At 49.6% G+C, this 22,277-nt stretch overlaps 1 protein-coding gene across 2 annotated transcripts in view; it reads right to left on the bottom strand.

Annotated features, from left to right (window-relative positions):
- Positions 1-1,946: 1,946 nt before the first annotated feature.
- Positions 1,947-22,277, bottom strand: part of LOC129127389 (syntaxin-binding protein 4-like) — a 40,853-nt gene continuing 20,522 nt past the window's right edge. Inside the window, exons 8-22 of one of the 2 annotated variants that reach the window (XM_077186862.1) lie at positions 19,916-20,057; positions 19,620-19,726; positions 18,720-18,873; positions 17,069-17,141; positions 14,052-14,149; positions 12,375-12,471; positions 10,263-10,390; positions 9,680-9,772; positions 9,132-9,197; positions 8,844-9,032; positions 8,279-8,395; positions 7,110-7,159; positions 6,126-6,256; positions 4,809-4,866; positions 1,947-4,042 (exon numbers count right to left, since the gene is read on the bottom strand). In XM_077186862.1, coding sequence (XP_077042977.1) covers positions 3,940-4,042; positions 4,809-4,866; positions 6,126-6,256; positions 7,110-7,159; positions 8,279-8,395; positions 8,844-9,032; positions 9,132-9,197; positions 9,680-9,772; positions 10,263-10,390; positions 12,375-12,471; positions 14,052-14,149; positions 17,069-17,141; positions 18,720-18,873; positions 19,620-19,726; positions 19,916-20,057 — 1,606 coding nt within the window. In that variant the 3' untranslated portion in view covers positions 1,947-3,939. The remainder of the gene's footprint in view (positions 4,043-4,808; positions 4,867-6,125; positions 6,257-7,109; positions 7,160-8,278; positions 8,396-8,843; positions 9,033-9,131; positions 9,198-9,679; positions 9,773-10,262; positions 10,391-12,374; positions 12,472-14,051; positions 14,150-17,068; positions 17,142-18,719; positions 18,874-19,619; positions 19,727-19,915; positions 20,058-22,277) is intronic. The other variant, XM_077186863.1, reaches the window with a different exon arrangement.

The following is a 22,277-nucleotide window of genomic DNA, read 5'->3' as shown; positions in this document are numbered from 1 at the left end:
GGGCTGGAGCTCGCTCTGCACCTCCACACCTCGCTCAAGACACCTTTTAACACTTCCTCTCGCTCTGTTTCACCAGAGCTGAGCAAAAGCTGGATCTGCTGTTCTGAGAGGCAGGAAAAGGTGAAATATTGCGGCTTTCTTGACTGCAAGCAGAGCAGCAGTACCGGACCCCACAGCCCTCACTGACCCCCTGGCGCCAGGAGGTTGCCCCGCACCCCGTGGATCCCTTTGGCCTTTGCCTTGCCTGTGCCACTCTCAGTCCCGTTTGGTTTTGGTGCAAACCTGAGATGAAATGTGCTGCCCAAGGTCACCCAGCGAGGTGGCAGAGATGAAACTGGAGAGCAGCAGGCTGAGGTTGGGTTCCTTTCCCGTGGGACTGCAGATGAGCACTGTGCTAATGGCTCTGCTACATTCACCTTCCAGGACAATGCCGGGGCTCCCTGCCCCGCCTTCCCTGCTTCTGCAGCTTCTGAAATGGATGCTCCAATCTTGGTTTGGTTTGGTTTGTGAGCCACAGGGGGCTCCCACTCTCTGACCCACCAGCAGCTAAGAGCTGAATTTCTGCTTTGCATAAGAGAAATACAAAATAAACCCATCACATTACTAATATTTAACCCCCAAAGCTTCCAGCTCAACAGCTGATCCCACTGATGCTCTTTAAATTAATCTTTTTGAGTTTATCACATGCTCTGTTTATGGGGGTCTCTCTGCATTTTGGCTCATAAAATATTTGCCATATTCCAGCCTATCATAGAATCATGGAAACCCAGAATGGTTTGGGCTGGAAGAGACCTTAAAGCTCATCCAGTTCCACTCCCTGCCATGGCAGGGACACCTTCCACCATCCTCCTGCTCCAAGCCCCATCCAAGCTGGCCTTGGGCACTTCCAGGGCTGGGCAGCCATGGCTTCTCTGTGCCACGGCCCCACCACCCTCACAAGAAAGTTTTTCCTGATATCTAATCTAAACCTGCTCTCTGCCAGTGTGAAGAATTCTCCTTTGTCCTGTTACTACATGTTCTTGTAAAAAGTCCCCCTCCATCTTTTGTGTAGGATCCCTTCAGGATCTGGAAGGCCACTCAGGATGATCTAATACCATTCAGGTCTCATTTTTATCACAAATACTCCTTCTCATTTCTGTGCAGTCATTCTGGGACCCTCCAAGGCACATTCTCTGAGACAAACACAGCACATTGTGACAGCAGCACATCTCCACAACCTTACAAGCAAGCCCAAAGTATTGCAAATTAACCCAGAATTCAGCTCTCTTGTAGAGTGCTAGACAGGCTCTGTATGAATAAAGAACACCCTATTTAAATAACTTCTCTTTCTGTGCTGTTTGTTCCTTTATGCATTTCCCCTTTTGCCTCTTGGTAGTTCTGTGAGGAGATGTCACCCTGTGCCTTGCTGAGCTCTGCCTGATTCCCCTTGCCTGGGAGTAAAGCCTGACACAGGTTTGCTCTTCTGGGTCACCAAAATCGGTGTCACCTCCAGGAGCACAGCTCCTGTCAGAGCTTAGCTCTGAGCACTGCTCTGCAGAGGTGGTGTTGGAACAGCAGGGTTAACAGAGAGGGAGCTCTGCTGGGCTTGGAGCAAAGGCACAGGAATATGGTAAATTCAGAGGAAATACTGGAAACCAGCTGAGAAACATAAGAGCTTTGGGAAGCATGCAGTGCTTGATCCTTGTTTGACGTGAGGCTCTCCAGTGGCTGATGGGAACATGGAGGATTTCCTTTCCAGAGCCAGTAAGCTGAGAGCACAGAGCTGTTGAGGCTCTGTGCCTCAGAGGTTGAAAATTTAAATTATTATTATTAAATTTAAATTTTAAAGGTTGAGAACTTCCCAGCTCTTTTGGAAACAGACAGCTCAGGAGACCCCAAATACAGCAGCCTTGGAGCAGCATCCCCTTCTTTCCACCCTTTGCCAGGTGCCAGCACCAACCACACAATTTCATCCAAACCCTCACCCACTGTGATGCTTTAATACAAAATCTTCTTTCTTGGGACCTTAAATACACATCTATGGAATAATACAGACTGTGGAAGCAGCATCAAGAGTTTCTCTTTCAGGCCATGTAGCTGGTCCCTGCTGGGACAGTCCTGTTCTGTGCCTTTCGAACACTCAAGGAGGTGGAGTTCAGAACTTGTATTTTGAGAAAATGACTCAATTCCATGACTGTCAGAGATGGTATTGAAACTTCCATGGATTTCCACAACAGATTGTTGATTTTCTAGCTGATTAAGTGCAGCCTAAACAGGTATGTTTCCCCCATAACTTTGCCCTTTTCTCCCAGGTGTCTCAAGTGACATTGGGTATATGAAATAATATACCACAAAATAAAGCACAACCCAAGACATGCTCCTTCCCAAAATCCTGTTTGTGCTGTTCCCTGACAAGTGTGACAAGCAGGGGCTGGAAACATCTCCCTGGGATGCCACCTCCAGCCAAATGCTTTTGGAGAGACCCTGCCAGGGGCAGATTGGGATCTGCTGGGTAACCCCAGGGGAACTGGAGGTGTTTTTCCAGAGCCAGGGTACACCAGACTGGTGAGACTGGATTTTGCTGTGTGTGCCTCTTTCCCTGTCTGTGTAACACAGGAGATGAGAACAAAGCTCTAGGGCCAAACCCACAGGTAACACCAGGATTTGCTATCATTCCATCACAGCAGAGAGCACTGGGGAATGAGCTATTAAACAGGATATCCCAAGATGAATATTTTCTCCTTCCTGGGAATATTCCTTGTAAGCAGTCCAAAGGATTATGTCTCCTTTTAAAAGAAGTCCTTTAATTTATATTCTGAGGTATGCACTTCCAAGATTTGATTTACCCCAAGCTATGAAATTAAGCTTACCCAGAATTTCAGACTGGTTATTTATGTGATATATTCCACCACACAGTTGCTGGTTTGGCAGTGCAGTGATACCTCGAATGCAGGAGATGCTGGTGAGGGTCATGATTTTGCCTAAGCCTTTAATTTAAACAATAAAGAATCCACATGCTTTGAACCCCCACAAAGAAGATTTGAAGTAATCTTAACAAATTATTTGTAAAAGCCAGATTGTACCCCATTTTCCTGCAACTTCTCAATGCATCTCCCCAGGAGCTGCCAAAATAAAAGGGAGGAAAAATGGTCTCAGGCTGTGTCTTTGTCTGTGAGATGCTGAACGCAGCAGCTGCAATCAGAACCCAGAGAGCAAACTCCTTGTGAGGAGTGTTTCCATTTTATTTTCCACACCTCTGCCCATCTCAGATCTGATCCCCATCCACTGCTGTCCCAGTCTTGCATCACGTGGATCTCACTTCCCAGTGACACCAGGGACCTTTACTGAGCTATGTTCACTATGCCCACTATGTCCTGCCACGTTCCAGGGAGGGCTCGCTGTCCACGCTGTGACCAGAGCACCCTGCTGCCTGGCCTGCACTCTGGCCAACAACTGCCTGAGCTGCTGCTTCCCACTCCAAGCACTGCAGCTGGGATAAGCTATACAAAAAGAATAAAAAGAGAAATACCTATCCCAAGACAACTAGGACACTAGGGATTAAGCTGCTTTGATTACAGTCACTAAATAGACTTTGGTTTTTCATCTGAAATACCAAAAGGGATCTGTTGGAGACCCCTGAGTCCCTCAGGTACATTCATGCTACCCAGAATACAAGCTCTAAAAGGCTGCCACAGAAATCCAGGCCTCTGTAGCCTCATGAGAATATTTTTCCTATAAAGCTGCAAAACCGTGAGCAAAAAGCCTTGTACGATAACTCAGAGGTAGACACGCAGGGGAGGTTGCTGAAGAAGTCTTGGATAGTTAGGAAGAATGATTCTTGTGTCAGAAAGCTTGTTCTCAGTCTGCTTGGCCTGGAAGCTGAGGTGCCTGGGGGGTGTCTTTCCCAACCCCCATGGGATGGATGGCCATGGTTCAGAGCACCACCAAGCCATGGGATATTTATGTCGACTTCTTAGGCAGTTCTGTGGGGCTTGGTGGCTGTGGTTGGTCACTCTTGGTCTGGCCTGCAGGAGGGGGCCACGTGGTCTTCTGATGAAGGTGACTGAAAAGGAGAAATATGCCTTAGGTAGTTTGGCAGAAGGACACAGAGGGTAATTATTATAGCACTCATTATTTAGGAAAGAAGAAGCAGCCACAGATCTTGCCTGGTTAGACTGTGCAGGCCGCCTTTTTGTCTGAAAATGCTTTTCATAACCTTGAAATTATCATTTGCAAATGGGTACTTTGTACCTAAACAAAAAACCATGCTGGCAGATCTTCAGGTTGAGTTAAGCTAAGAAAGCAGCAGGAGATATTTAGGTCTCAAAGTGCCCTTTCAGATAACTTTAGGAAATGGCTCTGTTAAATACAAGCAGTTTAAGAGGTTTCAGGGAAATTTAACAGTTCAAGGTCCAAACAAAGCCAAGTCAACCTGCTTTCCTTGTCTGGAGCTTCACAGCATCTCAGTATCACAGCATAAAAAAAAAAAAACATATTCAGTGATGCTTTTTCCCTTACACAGAGTGTGCTATAAAAATGCTGGCTAGACAAGCCACAGAACCACAAATTCCCATCTGGCCTGAAGGAAAACCAGCATTTTATAAAGCAAAAGAGAAATCCAGGAATTCACACCGTGCAGGGCAGGAAGCCTCTTTCTGTCTAGGAATTTCACAGTATTTCTCTGTCATGGCCATCTGGAGGCCTCTCCTAGACTGTCTGATCAAAAGTCATCAAGCAACAGTTTTGGTTAAAAACCCCCAACAAAACTAACAGGAATTTTTAGTATCTGTGTTGTCCAAATTACAGACCACAGCAGTTTTGACACCTACTCCTTGTAATTTGGGATTCCTTCAGCAGGCAGGCACTGGTCCCTGTCCCATGGCAGAGCTGCAGATGGAAGCACAGAGCCAAGTGTTAGTGCAGAGAACATGCCCAATGCTGCTGCATTATGATAATGCACATTTAAATGGGGCAGGAGCTCAGAAAACGCTGACAGCACTCATAAACCAGAGGTGCTCCTGAAAGGCTGCAATTACTTCTTTGTGTCTTGTGCTTTGAGACAAAGCCAGTGCTGGGCTGTGGCCACACTGAGCTGGTGAATAGCATCAAAAAGAGCAAGGACTGGGCACCTGTTTGGGGCTGTGCATTCACCTGGACATGACACTGAGGAGGTCAGACACTCATTTTGTGGGGGAAGAGACAAGCAGTGTCAAATAATTGCCACCAAGAAAGGTCTATGGCTTATGGACCAGCTCAGAGTCCCAGACTGGGAAATCCAATCCAGACTCCCATGGAGCTGGATGCCTGTTCCCTGGTTTGCTCACAGATGTGAGGAAAAGGGAGCATGGCTGGTTTTTACTCCAAGGAAACGGGAGGTGACTGTTCCCTTCTGCTCAGCATTGCTGTAATGGTACCTGGATGGCAGAAGGAAAGTTTGGATCCTGGGTTTAAAGCTGTTGGGGAACTGGACAGGATCCAGCAAGGGAAGCCCCAGGCCTGTAGGGAGAGGCTGGGGAGGGCTGAGGGAGCTGGGCTTGTTTAGCCTGGCAAAGAGGAGGCCAGGAGGCAACTCCACAGCCCCCACTGCTACATCAGGGGAAATTAAAGGCTGTGGAGCTGAGATGTTTTTGGCAGTGCAGCCGGTGTAACTGGGGGCAGAGGCCACAGGCTGCCCCTGGGGGAGCTCAGGCTGGGTGCTGGGAAGATCTTTGTCACAGAGCAGTGAGGGAACACCATCCAGGAAGGCTGTGGATCTCCATCCTGGCTGGCTAAACCCACCGCAGATCCCTTCTGGTGGGATGGCTCTACCTGGAGCAGAAGGTCTGATCTCCAGCAGTCCCTTTCAACCAGCATTTCAGTGATTCTGTGAAACTCTCCTCCTGCCTGTCAGGGGTTTTCCCCTGGATAAACACCTTTCCTCTGGCCCTGGGCACAAGTCTTTGACTCCATACCCTGTGAGTCTGCATTGCAGATCCACAGATGAGTCACATGGATATAGGGTAATTACATCTCAGTGAGCATGAGAGAGTCAGGGAGGCTCAACTGGTATGGAAAAATATGGAAGGTGCTGGAAACTGCCAATAACACTGGCAGAGATCCCTGAGACTTGCTGGGATTCAGCTTTCTGCAGTTAATTTAGTGCTTACCGTCCTTGTTGGAGAGGATTGGTGCTAACAGTTCTTTAGCTTCTGATAGCAAAAGGTCAACAAGATCTGAAGGTGGAAGAGATGTGTCTGAGACTGCATCTGTTTTATCCTCTTCTGTCTCATGGTTGACGCTTATAAATACGGAAAGTGCCATCAATACTTCTATCAGAGAATGGGCATTGACAATCCTGGCCAGCCTCTCAGGAAGGATCTGCTACATAAATTCTGTGTGTTTGGGGGGTTGCATCTCCATCCCTCCGCATTCAAGTGTCTGTTAGACACACTTGCATTGCTTTGTTACAGAAAAATAGCAAAGTATTCTTTAGAATTTGTCAAAAGTATTCCCCCCGCATTATATTAGAAATAACCAACTTGGAAACTTAAAAACTGATTTCCAGCCCTCTTAAAAACTGGCTTTTAAAGGGACTGGTCATTATCGATGGGACAGTGACTTTTCAATGATTTAATCAGTTAAAAACACACACAGACTTGTGATACATTTATGTCCAAGGGATAGGAGATAGGCTTGGGTTGGAGGGGAGTCCAGAAGCCTGAGCTCTGTTTCTGCAGCCATTTATGCAGCTGAGAGTCTGGAGAGCTCCTTGCTTACACTTTGTCTGCTCTAACTGCTGATAAAAAAGGATGTGGTCCTGGAGCCAAAACCTGGTTTATGTTTGGAAAAGCAGGTGGGTCAAAACTCTGCTGCTCTGAAACAACCTGCTTGGGGTCTCTGCTGACAAGAGCAATTTAACCCAAGCTGACTTTTAGCTCCTCACTCCAAAAAAAAGCCTGAACAGAGGCCCAAGTCCCCCAGCACCAGCCCACCAGCAGCCTCCAGATCATCTTTCTCCCATGGTTTCACTTGCAAAGTGAAAGTATGCTTAGAAACTCTGGGTAGGTTACGTGTGAAGCACCTTCCCCAGAGAAAGGTCAGAAAAGGACATTTCATGTTGCTGTTCACCATTCCCAGAAGCCATCTCCTACCTTTTCTCATCTGGTAAATGACTGTGTGTGCTCAGGACCTTGTAAATGTTCTGTCATGCAACAGAAAAAAAAAAAAGAAAAAAGAAAAAGGGTTTCAAACTTGTAGGAATGAATAATTCCTGAGAACAAACCCCATGGGTTTTTCCTGATGATCAGATTTAATATGACAGTAATCAGCTTCTGCTTATTCATTGCCCTTGAAGCAAATATCTCAAGGCCTTTTGCAGCTCAGGCAGCATTCATGAATTTACAGACACATCTGAATTCTGCATTTTAATACCACTGCTAAAATACATGAAATGCAACACAAAAATCCTCTTCCAAGGAATAATTTGCAGGCTGCATTTCAGTGATCATGGCTGCCAGCAACCCCTGGCTCCTGGGCTGGACCTGCACGTGTAAGCTCTCATTACCATGCACTTCTCCAACACTACTGAGGGGTGGAGAGAAAAGGAAGACATTTTGCTCCAGTGCTCGAAATCCTGTGATGTTTGACCCTGGAGTCAAGTGAGATATATTGCCAAAGTCTGACCCCAAACTGCACAGACTGTAGCACATAATGCTGAAGCTCTGGAGGCATTTAATTCTTCCTTCTCTGGAGCAGAGGACACAGTCTCTACATTTCCTTTTGCTCCACTGTTTCTGCTTGATTTCAGGAGTTCTTGGGACAGGCCACCAGTAGCCATAGCAGATACACTGACTATTAATGCTTCCCATGCTGGCCAGTTCATTAATTACACATACTGGTGTTCCCAATACAGGGAATGAAGTGGAAAACCTGCCAATTGAAAGACTAAACTGTGAGATTTTGCAGGAAATCCAGGGGGAAAAGCTCTGGAAGAGCAAAGCCACTCTCCAGGTTCCTATTTATAGAGCTATAGCAAGGGAAGGTGAGCATGGATGATTTTGACAGCCTCAGCACAGGGAGCCAGGAAGAGCAGAGCCACCAGCAAAACCTGCACCATGGAGTTTGCATTGCTCCCAGGGGTATGAGGAGATCTGAGCTCATTCCCTGCTTCCTCCCAACCAACAGACAGTGACTTTTTCAGGTGAGAGAGGGAAAAAAGCTCCTCTTGCTTATGGAGCAGGAAGTTGATTGGACTTGCAAAAGCACCCTGAAGGAAAGAGGCCGTGGTGATGCTGCAGCAGTGGGCAGGTGCACACCTCACCTGCACAAACAGGAGCAGTTTCCTATTGCAGATCTCCAGGCGCTTCCGGGACACTTCGGATTTTCGTAGCTGGCCATCAGCCAGGGACAGCTGCCTCCTCAGCTCCAGGATGTCCTCCTGACACAGGGACACAGCAGGAGGAGAAAGGGGTGGTGATGCTCCAGCCTTGACTTTTGGAAACAACAGTTTGTGGCATTTGCTATGAGCAAAGGCAGTGTCCTTTGGGAAGGGACAGTGGAAGTTATGCAAATTATAACACAGATGCAGAGACTGTGTTGGCCTTGTGGTCCCACACAGAAAATGGTCTATGTGCTATTTCATTTTCTCCTGTGTAAATAGAAGGAGGGTAACCTTAGTTGTGGCTGCCCCACCCCTGGAAATGTCCAAGGCCTGGTTGGACGGGGCTTGGAACAACCTGGGACAGTGGAAGGAGTCCCTGCCCGTGGCAGGGGGCTGGAATGAGATGAGCTTTATGATCTCTTCTAGCCTAAATCATTCCATGACTCTATGAACCCACAGAAGAAGAGTCTGAAGTGTTGTGGGTTTTTCCAGGGGGTTGCATTACCTCTATTTCAGAGACATGCTTTGCCTTTTTCCCTGCCAGCTGCATCTTCAGTTCTGCAATCTCAGCCTCCAGCAGGTGGATCACTTCCTCGTAGTCCTGCTCGGCACTGTGGGCCTGTCTCTGCACCACCTCAGCCATCTGCAGTTTGCTGTGCAGGCTCCGGTTCTCGGACAGGAACCCCAGCGCCTTCTGCAAGCACCAGGAACTTCTGATGAGCACACCACATCCCCCTCAGCTGCCAAACCCACCCCAAACCCACCCCAGCACCCCAGAAATCCCTCCACTAACTTGGTTCAGCCTCTGAAGCTCATCCTCCATCAACTTCTTGCTGCTCTCCACTTCTCTCAGGAGACACTGTGGGAAATATTTTCACCAGATTAGAAGCAACAAATGACAGCACATTTTCTAGAATGCCCCTACCCACCAGAATATTATTTTACAGAAGTTCTGTGCACTTTGTCCCCCCACAGGGAGAGCTTTTAGAGCTGTGACCTGCAGAATTCCACCTGGACACAGCTGAGGTGCTCACAGCCAGGTGAGGGTGAGAGGACAGGTGCTGCTTCTGTTAATCACACACTGGAATTCTTAATGAGAGCTGCTTTTTAAATATGTTAACTCCCTGCTGAGAAGGGACTGCATGCTTTGAGTACAAATAAGTTTTCCTTTGAGGTTGAGAGCGAGAAAGAGGCAATTAAGGAGAGTGGAGGGTGAGAGGCTCCTGTGTGACGAGGAATGCACAGAATGCAAACTGGTGACTTCTCCAGAGGGACAGGCCACCCCATTACCCCCACAGAGAGCTACAGCAGAACACCCCAGCCAAGAAATCTGCTCTGAACCTTCAGCCTGCGGACTTCGTGCCGCAGATCCCTCATCTCCAGCTGCAGCTGCTCCAGGTCCTCACTGCCATTGCAGTTGAGAGAGTCAAAGGTCTGCAAGGAGAGGGACAGACTCATCACACATTGAATCAAAATCACCTAAAAAAGGAGGCAGCATTTTAATGCAATAGATCAAAAGGCACATTAAATAATTCAGCTCCAGCATGGTTCATTTTGCCCCACAGAATTTTACTCTCTGATCCCCATCATTGCTGATATGGCTGAACTAGAGTGAATTTTCACTTTGTGAGCCAAATGAAATTACTTAGAACTGATTAATTATGGCTATTTCTCCTTCTGCATAGCTGCCAGGCTATTTCCTCATATTATCCCATAGATACTCTTATTTCCTTATTAAAAATGAGAAGTTTGAGGTATTTTATAGAATTTTCTATTAAAAAATGATTAATTAATAGTTCTGCTTTGTCTTTCTAACTCTAGAACAACCAGAAAATTGTAACTTAGCTTTTCCCATCTCAGAATTCCATGGATTTCATGTGGAAGATCCATGGATTCAATGTAGCAGAGCTTTGGGGTGACTGACCAGGGAGTGAAAAGCTGATGTATCCAGCAAATTGGCCACTTCGTGCTGAGTGAAGAGCACAGAGCTGGAATCCAGACCAGCCTCGTCCAGCTCCTCCTGCATCAGATCCCTGAGTGCTTGGAGAACATCTGTGAGAAACAAGCAGTTTTTACCAGGTTAAAAGAGAAAATTGCTGTGGGTTAGGAGAAAATGCCACTGATTTCGGGGCCATCCACTGGTGCCAAGCAGGGTTTAGAGATGCCAGACTGGTTTCCCTAATAATCCTGGGTTTGTCAGCAATCCCATCAAGCTGAAATGAGTTGTTGACAGCCTTTATTAGACTCCTGTTCCTTATCCAACTGAAAAAAAATAAATTTTTAAAACCCAGAAAACCCCAGATATTTTCACAGGGGAGTTTTCACGACTGTGGTTCTGAAAGTTTTAAAATTTTAAGCTAAACCCACATTTCCCTGACAATAGGCACCTGCTGACCATTTCTCATGTTGCTGATTTAAACAAAAACACAACTCAGTGAGTTCAGTACTTAGAAAAGATGTTAAATTTACAAGTTTGAAAATCCACATTAATTTTGCTTTCAGACATGAAGGAAGGCACAGCAGAAGGGGCTGTGTGGGACAGGTGGGGACCATCAGGGATGTGGCACCAGGGTCCCAGAGCTTCCAGTCACAGAATCAGAGAAACATGGAATGGTTTGGGCACAAAGGGACCATAAAGATGATCTTATTCCATCCCCTGCCATGGCAGGGACACCTCCCACTGTCCCAGGCTGCTCCAAGCCCTGCCCAGCCTGGCCTTGGGCACTGCCAGGGATCCAGGGGCAGCCCCAGCTGCTCTGGGCACCCTGTGCCAGGGCCTGCCCACCCTCCCAGGGAACAATTCCTCATTCCCAATATCCCATCCAGCCCTGCCCTCTGGCAGTGGGAGCCATTCCCTGTGTCCTGTCCCTCCATGCCTTGTCCCCAGTCCCTCTCCAGCTCTCCTGGAGCCCCTTCAGGCCCTGCAAGGGGCTCTGAGGTGCCCCCAAGCTGGAGGATGCAGCTCTGCAGGTGGGGTCTCACCTGAGGGGGCAGAATCCCCCCTCCTGCTGCCCACACTGGGGCTCAGCCCAGCCCAGGGGGGTTTCTGGGTGCTCACAGCCAGGGCAGGTCCAGCTCTCACCTACCAACACCCCAAATCCTCTCCCACTGCTGCTTTCCATCCCTTCTCTACCCAGCTTGGATTTGTGCTTGCAGCTACCCTGACCCAGGTGCAGTACATGCACTTGGCCTTGTTGAACTTCATGATCCCACCTTGAAGCCTGTCCTGGACGGTCCCTGGGCTGCAGCAGGAGCCAGAGTCTGCAAAAGCAGCACATTTGCTAAATACCCCCAGTCATCCTCATTTCTGTTTCCACAAAGTACAACTCCAGTCACTCATAGGAGAGGGCTGTGGTTCTGTGTCCCATCCCTCCCTCTGCACAAAACATTGATCCAGATGCCTTGTGACTGTTCTCTCTGCTGGGGACATTGCTGATGGTTTTGGATTTTTGCTGAAAGCCTTCTGGGGAGCAGACCCTGTAGGTCAGCCATGCTCTGGAAGGCCACAGAAAGCAGAACTGGCTTTCATTTTGTGTGTCTCCTCTGGCCAGTTCCTACTAGGAAAGCTGGGATTTTAAGGAAAGTAAATTCTTGCACCAACTTTCTTTTAGTCTGATTTTAACTATGATAGGGCAATGGGAATTGCTTTAAACTGACAAAGAGTAGGTTTAGATTAGATGTTAGGAAGAAATTCTTTCCTATGAGGGCAGTGGGGCCCTGGCACAGGTTTCACAGTGAAGCTGTGGCTGATCCATCCCTGGAAGTGTCCTCTTGGACAGGGCTTGGAGCAGCCTGGGATAGTGGAAGGTGTCTGGTGGAATGAGATGAATTTTGAGGTCCCTTCCAACCCAACCCATTCCAGGATTCCATGATTCTACAGAATGCCTTCTTTTGTGTTTGTGACTTCCCCTCTTTATAGGCTCTATCCCTACCCAGGCAGGTGTCTCACCAGCCATTTATGTCCCTTTTTCCCTTTTTAGCTGCCAGTGAAGCTGCACAGAAATGTCAGATCCCCCTGGGCAGAGCTCCTGCTCACCTCCATAGGCCACAGTCCCCTGTGAGTCCGTGGTCAGGCTCTGCCGGAGCTGCCTCTTCTTCTCCTCAGTCACATCCAGACCAAGGTACTGCAGAACCTTGAGCAGAAACAAGGAGCCTTTAAAAAGAAAAATACTGGAAAAGCAATTCTTTGGGATAAGCACTGGGAAGACTTGGTGCTGAGTTTCTCCAGGCAGCATCTCCCAAAGGAACAGGCTTGGATTGGATTTGCAGTCTCTCCTTTGCTGCACATGTACAGAAATGTCTGTTCCTGAACACGGGTTCACATCCCTCCAAGAACATTTTATCTGCAACCAGATTTGCAGCTCCAGTGAGTTTTCAGGACTTTTATCAAAAACCAGTGGAGTTTCAGCAAGACTCAGCTGGCAAGAGCTCAACCTCTCCTTTCTCTTACTGCTCAGAAATTGTGTTTGGAACCAGGAAGATAAAAGCTATTAACAGAGTGTTTCTCATGGAGAGAGGAGACATTCAAACATTTTGCTCCTCCACTGCATGTTTTGCCCTCTCATTACTCCTGATGCCCTAACTTCTACTGATATTTATCAGTTCAACCTCAGGGCAGCACACAGAAGCAGATAAGCCTGTGCAGGCCCCACTTTCCTGCTGGCAGCAGCAACTGAAGCTTTTAAAAGACAAAGTCGAGCTCAGCAGACTCTGGGAACGAGCCCTAGTGAAACGCTCGAGTGCCAGGCTGCACTCACAGCTCCTGCTCACAGCAGCTCCTGGAAATTCCCTGGGAAGGGGCTCGGAGGGATCCTCGCTCACCTTCCCAGCACCAGCACCAAGGCCCTGGGGTCCCTCTGCTGTCCCGTTCCTCTGCCCACCCCCCGAGCAAGGCCCTGCTGCAGGCTCCCTGACTTTGGGATATTGGTGGGGTTGGCCACCCCAAAGCTACCTCGGGTTGTGCCAGTCGGTGTCACCCCCCAGCTACCACGGCTTAGAAAGGGGAAGCAAAGCGCTGCGCTCCTGCCAGCCAGAGGAGCTGCTTTGTCCCCTGAGGAGCAGAGGTCGCTGTGCGAATGCCACCCTGGGTCCGCTTCAGAATTGCGGGCTCGGAGAGCGGCTCCGCGGCGCTGCCGTCGGGGGGCAGCAGATGTTCGTCACATCGGGGCCTCGCACAAAGGGCTCTGGCCCCACGTCCCCCCTCAAACGCCGGAAGAGCCCAAGGTGCCAGACTGGGACACGGCCCCTCAAGGCACCCTGTCCCTCCCCAGGGTCTCGGTGAGCACATGGGCAGCTCTGCTCCATGCCCATGGAGTGTGTTCTCCACGAAATGATGGAAGAATCAGCGGTTCTGGATGGCTCCTCGATAACTCCTGTCTCAGCCTTCCCTCCCGCACACCAGCCTGCCTGAGGGCACCCTAGCAGTGACAGCAGCACCAAAAGTTTGGAGGGCACAACCTTAGCCAATGGCATGATGTCCAAGGGAGGGGCAGCTGCCAAGAAAAGGCTTCTGGAACTTCATGGAGCACCAAGAAATAGCCAAGATGAGCCAAGGGATGTTTTAATGCCCCTTTGGACACAGTCAGGATGTTTCACCCTCTTTACCTTCAGAGGCTGGACTCAGCCTCCAGCAAGCTCAGCTGAAGCTGGGCTATTTCCTGCACAGTGCACGAGGAGGAGACCTTGCTGTGGGGAGAGGGACCCTGCCACTCACCAGTTCCAGTTTTCCATCCTTGAGCCGGATATGGGGATCCAGGGCTACTTTAGGTTTGGTGCCTGAAGCTGCTTTGTAGTTAGAAGCTGAAGCAGGTGCTGAAAAATCAAAACCAAAGATTAACGGGGAAGAACTTGGGTAGAGGTGTCTGCAAAGCAAAACTCAGATCTCTCGTATAAAGTGTGTGCAGCAGGGCAAAAATCCAAGTCCAGGATTTACTAAAACCATCTCTGGAAGGCTGAACTAGGCCCTCTTGGAGAGACTGGATACTGGGGGAAATCCTTCTGAAACTGGGCTTCTGCATGGTTTAAAGTGAGATGTTTCATCCAGGGACAAAGAACTGCAAAAAATTTCCAGCACTTTGGAAATTTCCAATCACAGAATTTTGTGGAGTCTTTGAGTTATGGTAAATTGTGAGAAAAATTAATTTAAATCTGCCTGGTTCTTGTTCTACTCTGATTAAAAAAAAAACAGAAAGAATTCCTGACACCCATGGGAATGAACAGATTAAAAGTAATGTGGAAAAGCACCACTCTGAGATTTTTTTCCCTCCCCAAGACTGCAAAAAGCCTTGAGCCCTTTTCCCCTCAGCTGGGCAGGCAGGGTTTTTGGGTAGAAGCAGCCACATGTGTTGTGAGGCAGGCACAGAGGCAGAGAGAGGCAGAGGCAGCAGCTGCTGAATTAGTGAAAAGTTGTCATGAGCTGGAGGATCCAGCTGCCAACAGCTGGCTCAGCATTGCCAGCACTGCTGCACAGCTGAAAAGGTCCAGAGCACAAAAGTCCAGTCCTGCCCCTCCATTCCTGGAGGGAGCCCCACCTAATCATAATTATGATTAACCCTTGCCTGTAAGGAACCATGGAGGAGGGCTGCAGGAGGTGTTACTGCTCCTGAAGAACCCAACCAGACTCCAGAAGGGTGCAGGGTGTCTGTGCCTGCCCCTGCCCACCCTCAAACCATCAGCCCAGGTGACAAGGGTCCTTCTGGTGCCAGTCACAAGATTCACCCAGGGAGCAATTCCTGTTGCTGCCTGGGTCTGGATAACTTGACAGGGAGCCTGTTGTGCCAGGTCCCACAGCTCCTCTGGAATCCTGCAGCATTTCTCCCTCACACCTCACCCTCCTGGCCATCGGGGCAGGGCCCAGGTGCCAGGAGAAGGCAGTGAGTAGCAGAGGAGCTGCATAATCCTCCTAATCCAGGCCTCCATCTGCTCTGCTAAGGCCAGCAGCTGGGAAGCAGCAAGAGGCAGCAAATGGGTTTGCTGGATCAGCCAGCAGCACTTCCCTCTCCAAGTTCAAGGGCAGAGCCATTACCCTTGGAGCCATGGCTAATCAGGATTAGCTCCATGTGCCTTTGCTGTCAGCTCTGGACACAGCCATATCCAGGGCATCCACCAGGCACCCAGACAGAGGCACTGCCTGGCCCAGGCTCCCAGCCTGGTGGTTCTTTCAGAGCCTGTCTGTCTCCATGGATGACAACACTGACACAAAGCCTCCTTGGCATCCCACATTCAAATCCTGGAGTGATCAAATCCCCAGCTAAGTCAGGCCATGCGTAGGTCACTGCTGGTACTGGGTTGCTCTGTCCCCATCACCAGGGCTGGCTGTCCATGGTGGCCACCTGAGAGTGTCCCTGGCGCCTGCAGGGTGCTCAGGAAGGGAGGACAGAGCTCATCCCCATCCCAGGGCCTCTCCAGGGCAGTGTGGAAGACAGAGCTGAAGCTGCTGAACTTGCCCAAGGCGAGCAAGCATCCCTGGGAGCAGCTGCTCCATCTCCTGCTGGTCCCAGGGATGGACTAAACACAGTTTAGCTCCAGGGCTTGCCCTTGGCCTTCCAGAGGGGAATTGCAGCAAGGCACAGGGATTTGTAAGCAGAGCCAATGTCCCAGGGAAGGAAGGGCTGTTGGATTTGAGGCTGCAAGAATGGTGGGCAGCACTTGTTCAGGATTTGTTGGGAAAGTTCATCTTTCCCTCAGGGCAGGAGTAATCTTCCTCTCACAAGGGTATGGGGTACCTTGTGGAGGTTGTCTCCCTGGGCTCTGGGGATTATTGAGGTTTCCTCAATAGTATTAAGGGATTTGGGAAGCTGCAGGGTGATTCAGGTTCAACCCCCATTGCTGCCACAGTGTTGGATGAACAGAGTGGTTCTCTCCACAAAAGGTAAGAGCTCAGGAGACCCAGAGCATAAAGATGAAACACAGAATGGAAAAATAAGCAAAAACTTGGATGAAGTTTGGATGTAGAGATAAATCTGATTTATTTAACATCTAAGCCATTTCCCAGTTTGGCCAATTGAGGGCATCCTCAAAGCCTGTTCAGAGCCCAGGGTTGCTGTGTACATCCCAGCTCTCCACCTGGCTGCTTTTATGCTGTGTGTCCAAGAGCCCCCATTCCCCCCAGGAGGGAATGTGGCCTGTGGGGAACCTGCTGCATGTCTGGGGTGGGCAAAGCCACTGCTGCAAGTGAACCACAGGCTGAGAGTGGAGGAATTTGTCTTCTTGAATACCTCAGTCCTTGAATGCCTTAGTGAAGAGTTTTGCTACTATGGGCAAACATGGACATAATTACTACTCACTGAGTAAACCAAGCTGCTGCCTGCCCTCTCTCTGAGCAGGCTGAGTGTCACTATCACCCCATTAAATTCCACTCCAGCAGTAGAAACACTGATAAAAAATGTGGTGATAGGACAAGAGGAATGGCTTTACACTGCCAGAGGGCAGGGCTGGATGGGATATTGGGAATTAGGAATTGTTCCCTGGGAGGGTGGGCAGGCCCTGGCACAGGGTGCCCAGAGCAGCTGGGGCTGCCCCTGGATCCCTGGCAGTGCCCAAGGCCAGGCTGGGCAGGGCTTGGAGCAGCCTGGGACAGTGGGAGGTGTCCCTGCCATGGCAGGGGTGGGATGGGCTGGGCTTTAAGGTCCCTTTCAAGGCAATCCATTCTGTGATTCTGTAATTTCCTCAGCTCTGAGGAGCCACAGCTGTTTGTCACCCTCACAAAGAGAGTGGTTGAGCAAGACTCACCTGAGACTGTGAGCTCTGGTGGGCAAATGTCTGGAGACAAAGAAGGCACAGGAAAAGGATTTTCACGTCTATTCTAGAAAAACAAGACAAAATGGCACAGACAGTTGCTAAGGAGAATCTGTTGCTGTAAATAATGAGCAGGAGATTGAGTTCAAGGCAGAGCCATGAGGGCACCACATACATCCCTTGTGCAGGTGGGCCTAAAGAGATTCCAGGGGTTTCTCTGGGAGCACCTGGCACAGGCTGAGCCACCCCAAAACCTCTGGTCACACACACACAGCTCTGTCCTTTCTGTAACTGTGCTTGAGTGCTGGGGCTGGTTTTGGCCTTGCCTGGTTTCTCCACAGAGGATCTCCCTGAAGCTCTGCATCCAATCCAGCAGGGAGGTCCCAAGTCTGACCACAGCCAGGTGTAATATTTAGCCCAAACCCATAATTATCCCAGTGAGCAGGGCAGGAAGCTGAGATCAGTTCACACCTTTCCTTGTGTGCTAGGTCATGGCTGAAAGCACAAGGAAGAGGGAAAAATAATCTGAGGGTGAGCACCACCAAGAGAGCTGTGACCCAGCTGGGGACTTGGGTGCCAAGAGGGCACAGGACTGGTGTGAGGACAGACAGACAGGCAGCACACCTGCCTGGGCACTCTTTCCCTGGTCTGGAAGTCCAGACTTCATTAGAAGCTCCATCTTTCAGCAGCAAAGTGAGGAAAGGAGCCATTTCAGTCCAGACAATGGTGAGATTTCATACAAGTGCACAGCACCACACAAGCTGGGGGTGAGGGTCTAACCACAGCACCCAGCCACAGCTCCAGGGGCTCTGGTGCCTTTCTAGGGTACATCTCCAGCCTGGTGCACCCAAAGGCAGCACATATGTGACATTCATGTAAGCCTGTGTCCCCACAGGTCTGGAAAGCAAGGAGTTTTGTGAATGGTCTTGCATGAAAGGAACATCCAGCCAGCTTCTTTTGAAGGAAATTTGTGTGGGAGAGGGCAGAAAGGACACCCAGCATGGCACCAGCCCAGGAGGGGAGTGACAAATGCACAGAATGGAGCTGCAGACCCTGAGGGTGGTGTGGTTAAACCCTGTCCAGCCATTCACAGCTCGAACACTTCTCTGCAAACACAAAGTGGAGCTTGGCTTTGCAGCAGGAATGAGCCTGGCTTATCATTAGAGTAGTCAGGAGCAGGAATGGGCTGTGCAGGAATGCTGGGGATTCATCCTCATCACAGGGCTTGAAGAATAAAGAGTTGTGCCTGCCTTTGGCTAGGAGCCTAGATCAAACTGACTCCAGAGATCCCTTCCAGCCCTATGACTGGTGCTGAATGAGATGCAGGTTGCTATCCACAGAAGGGCTTTGTTTTTTTTAAACCTGACTCTTGAAACAGGTCTGAATGCAGGCCCTGGAGATGAAACTCCTGTCATTACCTCCACAGATCCATCTCTGTCTCAAACCCAAGAGAGAAAAAATTATTTCAGATTTAAAACATCTGCCTGCAGGTAAATACATCAACAGCACAGACTTCCCACTGGATTTCCAGAAGTACTACTAGGGACTCCCTAAAGAAGAGTTCTCTGATCAAGGCAAGATCCCAGGATTGGTATCTGTCTCCAGGATTGGTATCATATCTCTTTAGAGATGAATTTCCACCTACCTCTGGGGACCTGACGTGGACCTTGAGCCTGCAGGAGCTCAGGCCATTTCCCACAGCCTTTGGAGGTGGGGATGGGCTGTTGCTGTGCACTGACAGTCCAGGATGTAACCGTCCCCTCCCAGGGATAAAGGCCACTTCTGTGCTTCCCTCGTGTCTTCAACAAACAACAAACACACAACATCTTATTAACAAAACAAAAGGCACAAATTTGCAGAGCTCCCGTGCTTGTGGTTCTGTCTCCAGGATAACCTGACCTAAGCCTGAGCAGCCTGCACCAGTGCAGCTGGATCTCCACCAGCTGCATTCCACTGAATCATGGAATGGTTAAAGTTGGGAAAGACCCCTCAGATCATTGAGTTTCACCATTTCCTGGGTACTGCTAAGGCCACCACTGACCCCTGTCCCCAGTGCCACATCTCCATGGCTTTTGAACGCTTCTAGGTGATTCCACCACTGCCCTGGGCAGCCTGTGCCAAGGGCTTTACAACCCTTTCCATGAAGAAGTTTTTCCTAATATCCAATCTAAACATCCCCTGGCACTACTTGAGGCTGTTTCCTCTTGTCCTGACCCTTGTTAATTGGGAAAAAAGCCCCATCCCCACCTTGCTCCACCCTCTTGTACAGATCCATAAGGTCTCTGCTGAGTCTCCTTTTTCCCCCTTTTTTAACTTCAGTTCTGTTTCAAAGCTCTGCTGGGCAGGAGATACTCATGAGGCCCAGAAGTCTGGGAAGGTCTGGATTACACTTCAGGATGATCCATGCCTTCAAGAATTCCTGATGTGACCACCTTAAAGAATCATTTAAGGCTAATAGTGTCCGTGAAGCCAAACCTTGGTATGAAGTGCTCTGCCTAAGACTCAGCAGCACCTGATGATGACAGGAAATACTTTCTATGCCTACCTGAATTTGGCTTTTTCAATTATTTTTCTGGCCTCCTCATGTGTGCTGCCCACCAGAGAATCTCTGTTGATAGCAATGAGTTGGTCTCCAGGTCGGAGCCGACCATCCTAAACAAACAGGGAGAGAGACACAGCATTGAGAAGGGACATCTCTGCCCAAAGCCTTCTCCTGCAACACAAATCCTCATTAGTCCATGCAATTATCCATCTGCTCCTAGAAAAGCTGCTTCAGAACAGCCACAGCCTCTAGGAAATGTGCCCATGGCAGAGCTCCTGAGGGTCTCCGCACCGACTTACCTTGTAACAGTCCCCATCTGGCAAAAGCTCTTGGACATAGATCATGGGCCCGTCAGGCCTGTTGGATCCACCACTGATTGTCAGCCCCAAGCCAGAGGAGTTTGCTACAGAAATGCTCTGGATTCCTGAGTCAATGGAGTAGCTGCAAGGGAGAGAAGTCTGCAGGTGACTCAAGGTGGTCTGGGTTATCTTCTCATATCACTGAACAAACTGCCTGGATTTATTTTCATGTGTGATCCTTCTACCTTCTCCCAGCCTTTTATTTGCATCCTTTCTTCCACCCGCTGTTGGAAAGGGGAAGTGAGGCCTCCTGTTCTTTGGCAGACATTGTTCAGTGTTGTTAAAGTGACTGCTTTTCCTAATCCCCAATAGGGGAATACTTGTTTAGAGAAGAAACTAAAGATTTAACCAGAATATATTTGGCATTCCTGGTTTTATACCCAAAAGCACACAAATGATCAACATGGTTGTTGCTTGAATCCAACTAAATCACCAGACAGCAACATACAGATGGACCAGCTATCAAGCAGTTCTTAGGAAACTTCAAAGTGAAGCTTGGGACACACAGCTGGGTGTGTCTTAACCAGGATTTGGACCTAAAATCATGCAAGATGCCCTAAGAAATGGGCATCCTTTACAGCAACACCCACCACACTGTGAGCTGCTGCTGTGGCAGGTGGCTTGCCCAGTTGAAGATGGAAAGGAGCACCAAACAGGCTGAACCCTTCCCTCCAAGAGCTGCTGGACAGGACTCAACAGGCCACCAAGGCCTGGCCACAGCAGTGGCTCCGTGCCAGCAGGGAGGTCTGGCAGAGGCAGAGTTGTGGGAGCAGAGATTTCACTGAGCTCCCATGGGCAGACTGCAACAGGGGGGGTTGGGGAAGGATTTGGTGGTGCATGAGAATCAACAAACCTTTTCCTCCAAATGGGATGGGTGCAACAGGTGGGTGTAGCTGGCATTTCACTTTTCAGTTTATTTCCACAGCAGCCCCTGCCCAAAGAGTCTGCACTGGCTCCTCGTGTTACAACTTCAGACACAACAGCAGCTGAGCATCCCATGCCCCACAGTGACACCAGCACGGCTTCCCAAGCAATGCCATCCCTGGGGCTCACACACCCCAGGGGAAGGGGTGCATGGGCCATAGTCTTATGAAAAAACATTGCTGTAAGGTGAACAATCTTAGGGAAATGATGTCATGAAATCAGCATTAAAATGCTCTGTTCAACCCAGAATCTCAGACACTGACTGTGGTGAGACTGCATTGTATCCAGCTCCCATTGCTCAGTGGAGGGGCAGGACCTCAGGTGATGCCACAGTGAGAAGTCACAGCCTGGGGACAACCTGTGGTGAGCAGAAGGGGCGGCAGCCACATGCATGAACAGACCCATGACCCAAATCTCACAGCTGACCACCAATGCTCAGGTGAAACCAGTGGTCTGTGATTCCAGGGGAGGACCTCTGGGGCCTGGCAGCTGCATGGAAACAAGCAGAACATGGCACAGCATGGCAAGGAGGTCACCAAGACAGACTCCTTTAGCCTAAATGCCCCTTTTCCTGCCCATGGTTGAGGGGTTGGAATGAGATGATCTCTGAGGTTCCATCCCACCCAACCCATTCTGGATTCTACACCTCAGCCTGGAGGGAATTAACAGCACAGTGAGGATGGCTTGAACAAAGCAGCTGCCAAGTAGATGATCTGGTGTCTCCTCTGTGTGGGTCTCTCACTCCATGCAAGCAGCTTAAACCTCTGGTGCCAAATATTTGTCCTCTGCAAATCCCTAATAAGCTGGTATTTAGCAAGAGGATTTACTGGTTCTGCAGTGAGGGCTGATTCTCTTTACCAGTGCCTTGGCTTGTTTGTGCAGGCAAAGGAGGGGAGCTGTGAGCCCTGGGGACAAATGGTCCCCATTCCATGACTGTGAACAGCCTCCAAGCTGTCCCTCTGGAGAAGGGCCCTGGAGACGAGACTGCAGAAAAACCAGCTCAGCCTGTCCCAAGCCCTGACCCTGCAGAATGTGCCAGGGCAGATGGCCACATGGAAACACACTCTGGGAGATGCTCTGGCCACCAAAGGATGAGGTGACTGCAGGCTGATGACCCCAAAGCAAAGGGCACGAGGGAAGTTTGCATGCAGCGGTGCTGGTGCTCTTGAGCATGGGGTCAAAGTGCCAGGAGCAGGGCAATAGGAGACAAGCTCCAAAAGCACCTCCTGAAAGCAGCACCAGCCTTGCAGGAACAGTCTGATCGTGGTTTACAAGGTGATGTGCAGGGCCCTCTCAGCTGGCTGTAAACCATGGCCTCTCCCTGGGATTCAGAGGGGAGGAAGAGTGTGGAAACCCAGAGCACCACAGGGAATATTTC

This window comes from Agelaius phoeniceus, chromosome 16 (assembly GCF_051311805.1).
Source record: "Agelaius phoeniceus isolate bAgePho1 chromosome 16, bAgePho1.hap1, whole genome shotgun sequence".
Lineage (NCBI taxonomy): Eukaryota > Metazoa > Chordata > Aves > Passeriformes > Icteridae > Agelaius > Agelaius phoeniceus.
This window is presented reverse-complemented; position numbering and strand designations above follow the sequence as displayed.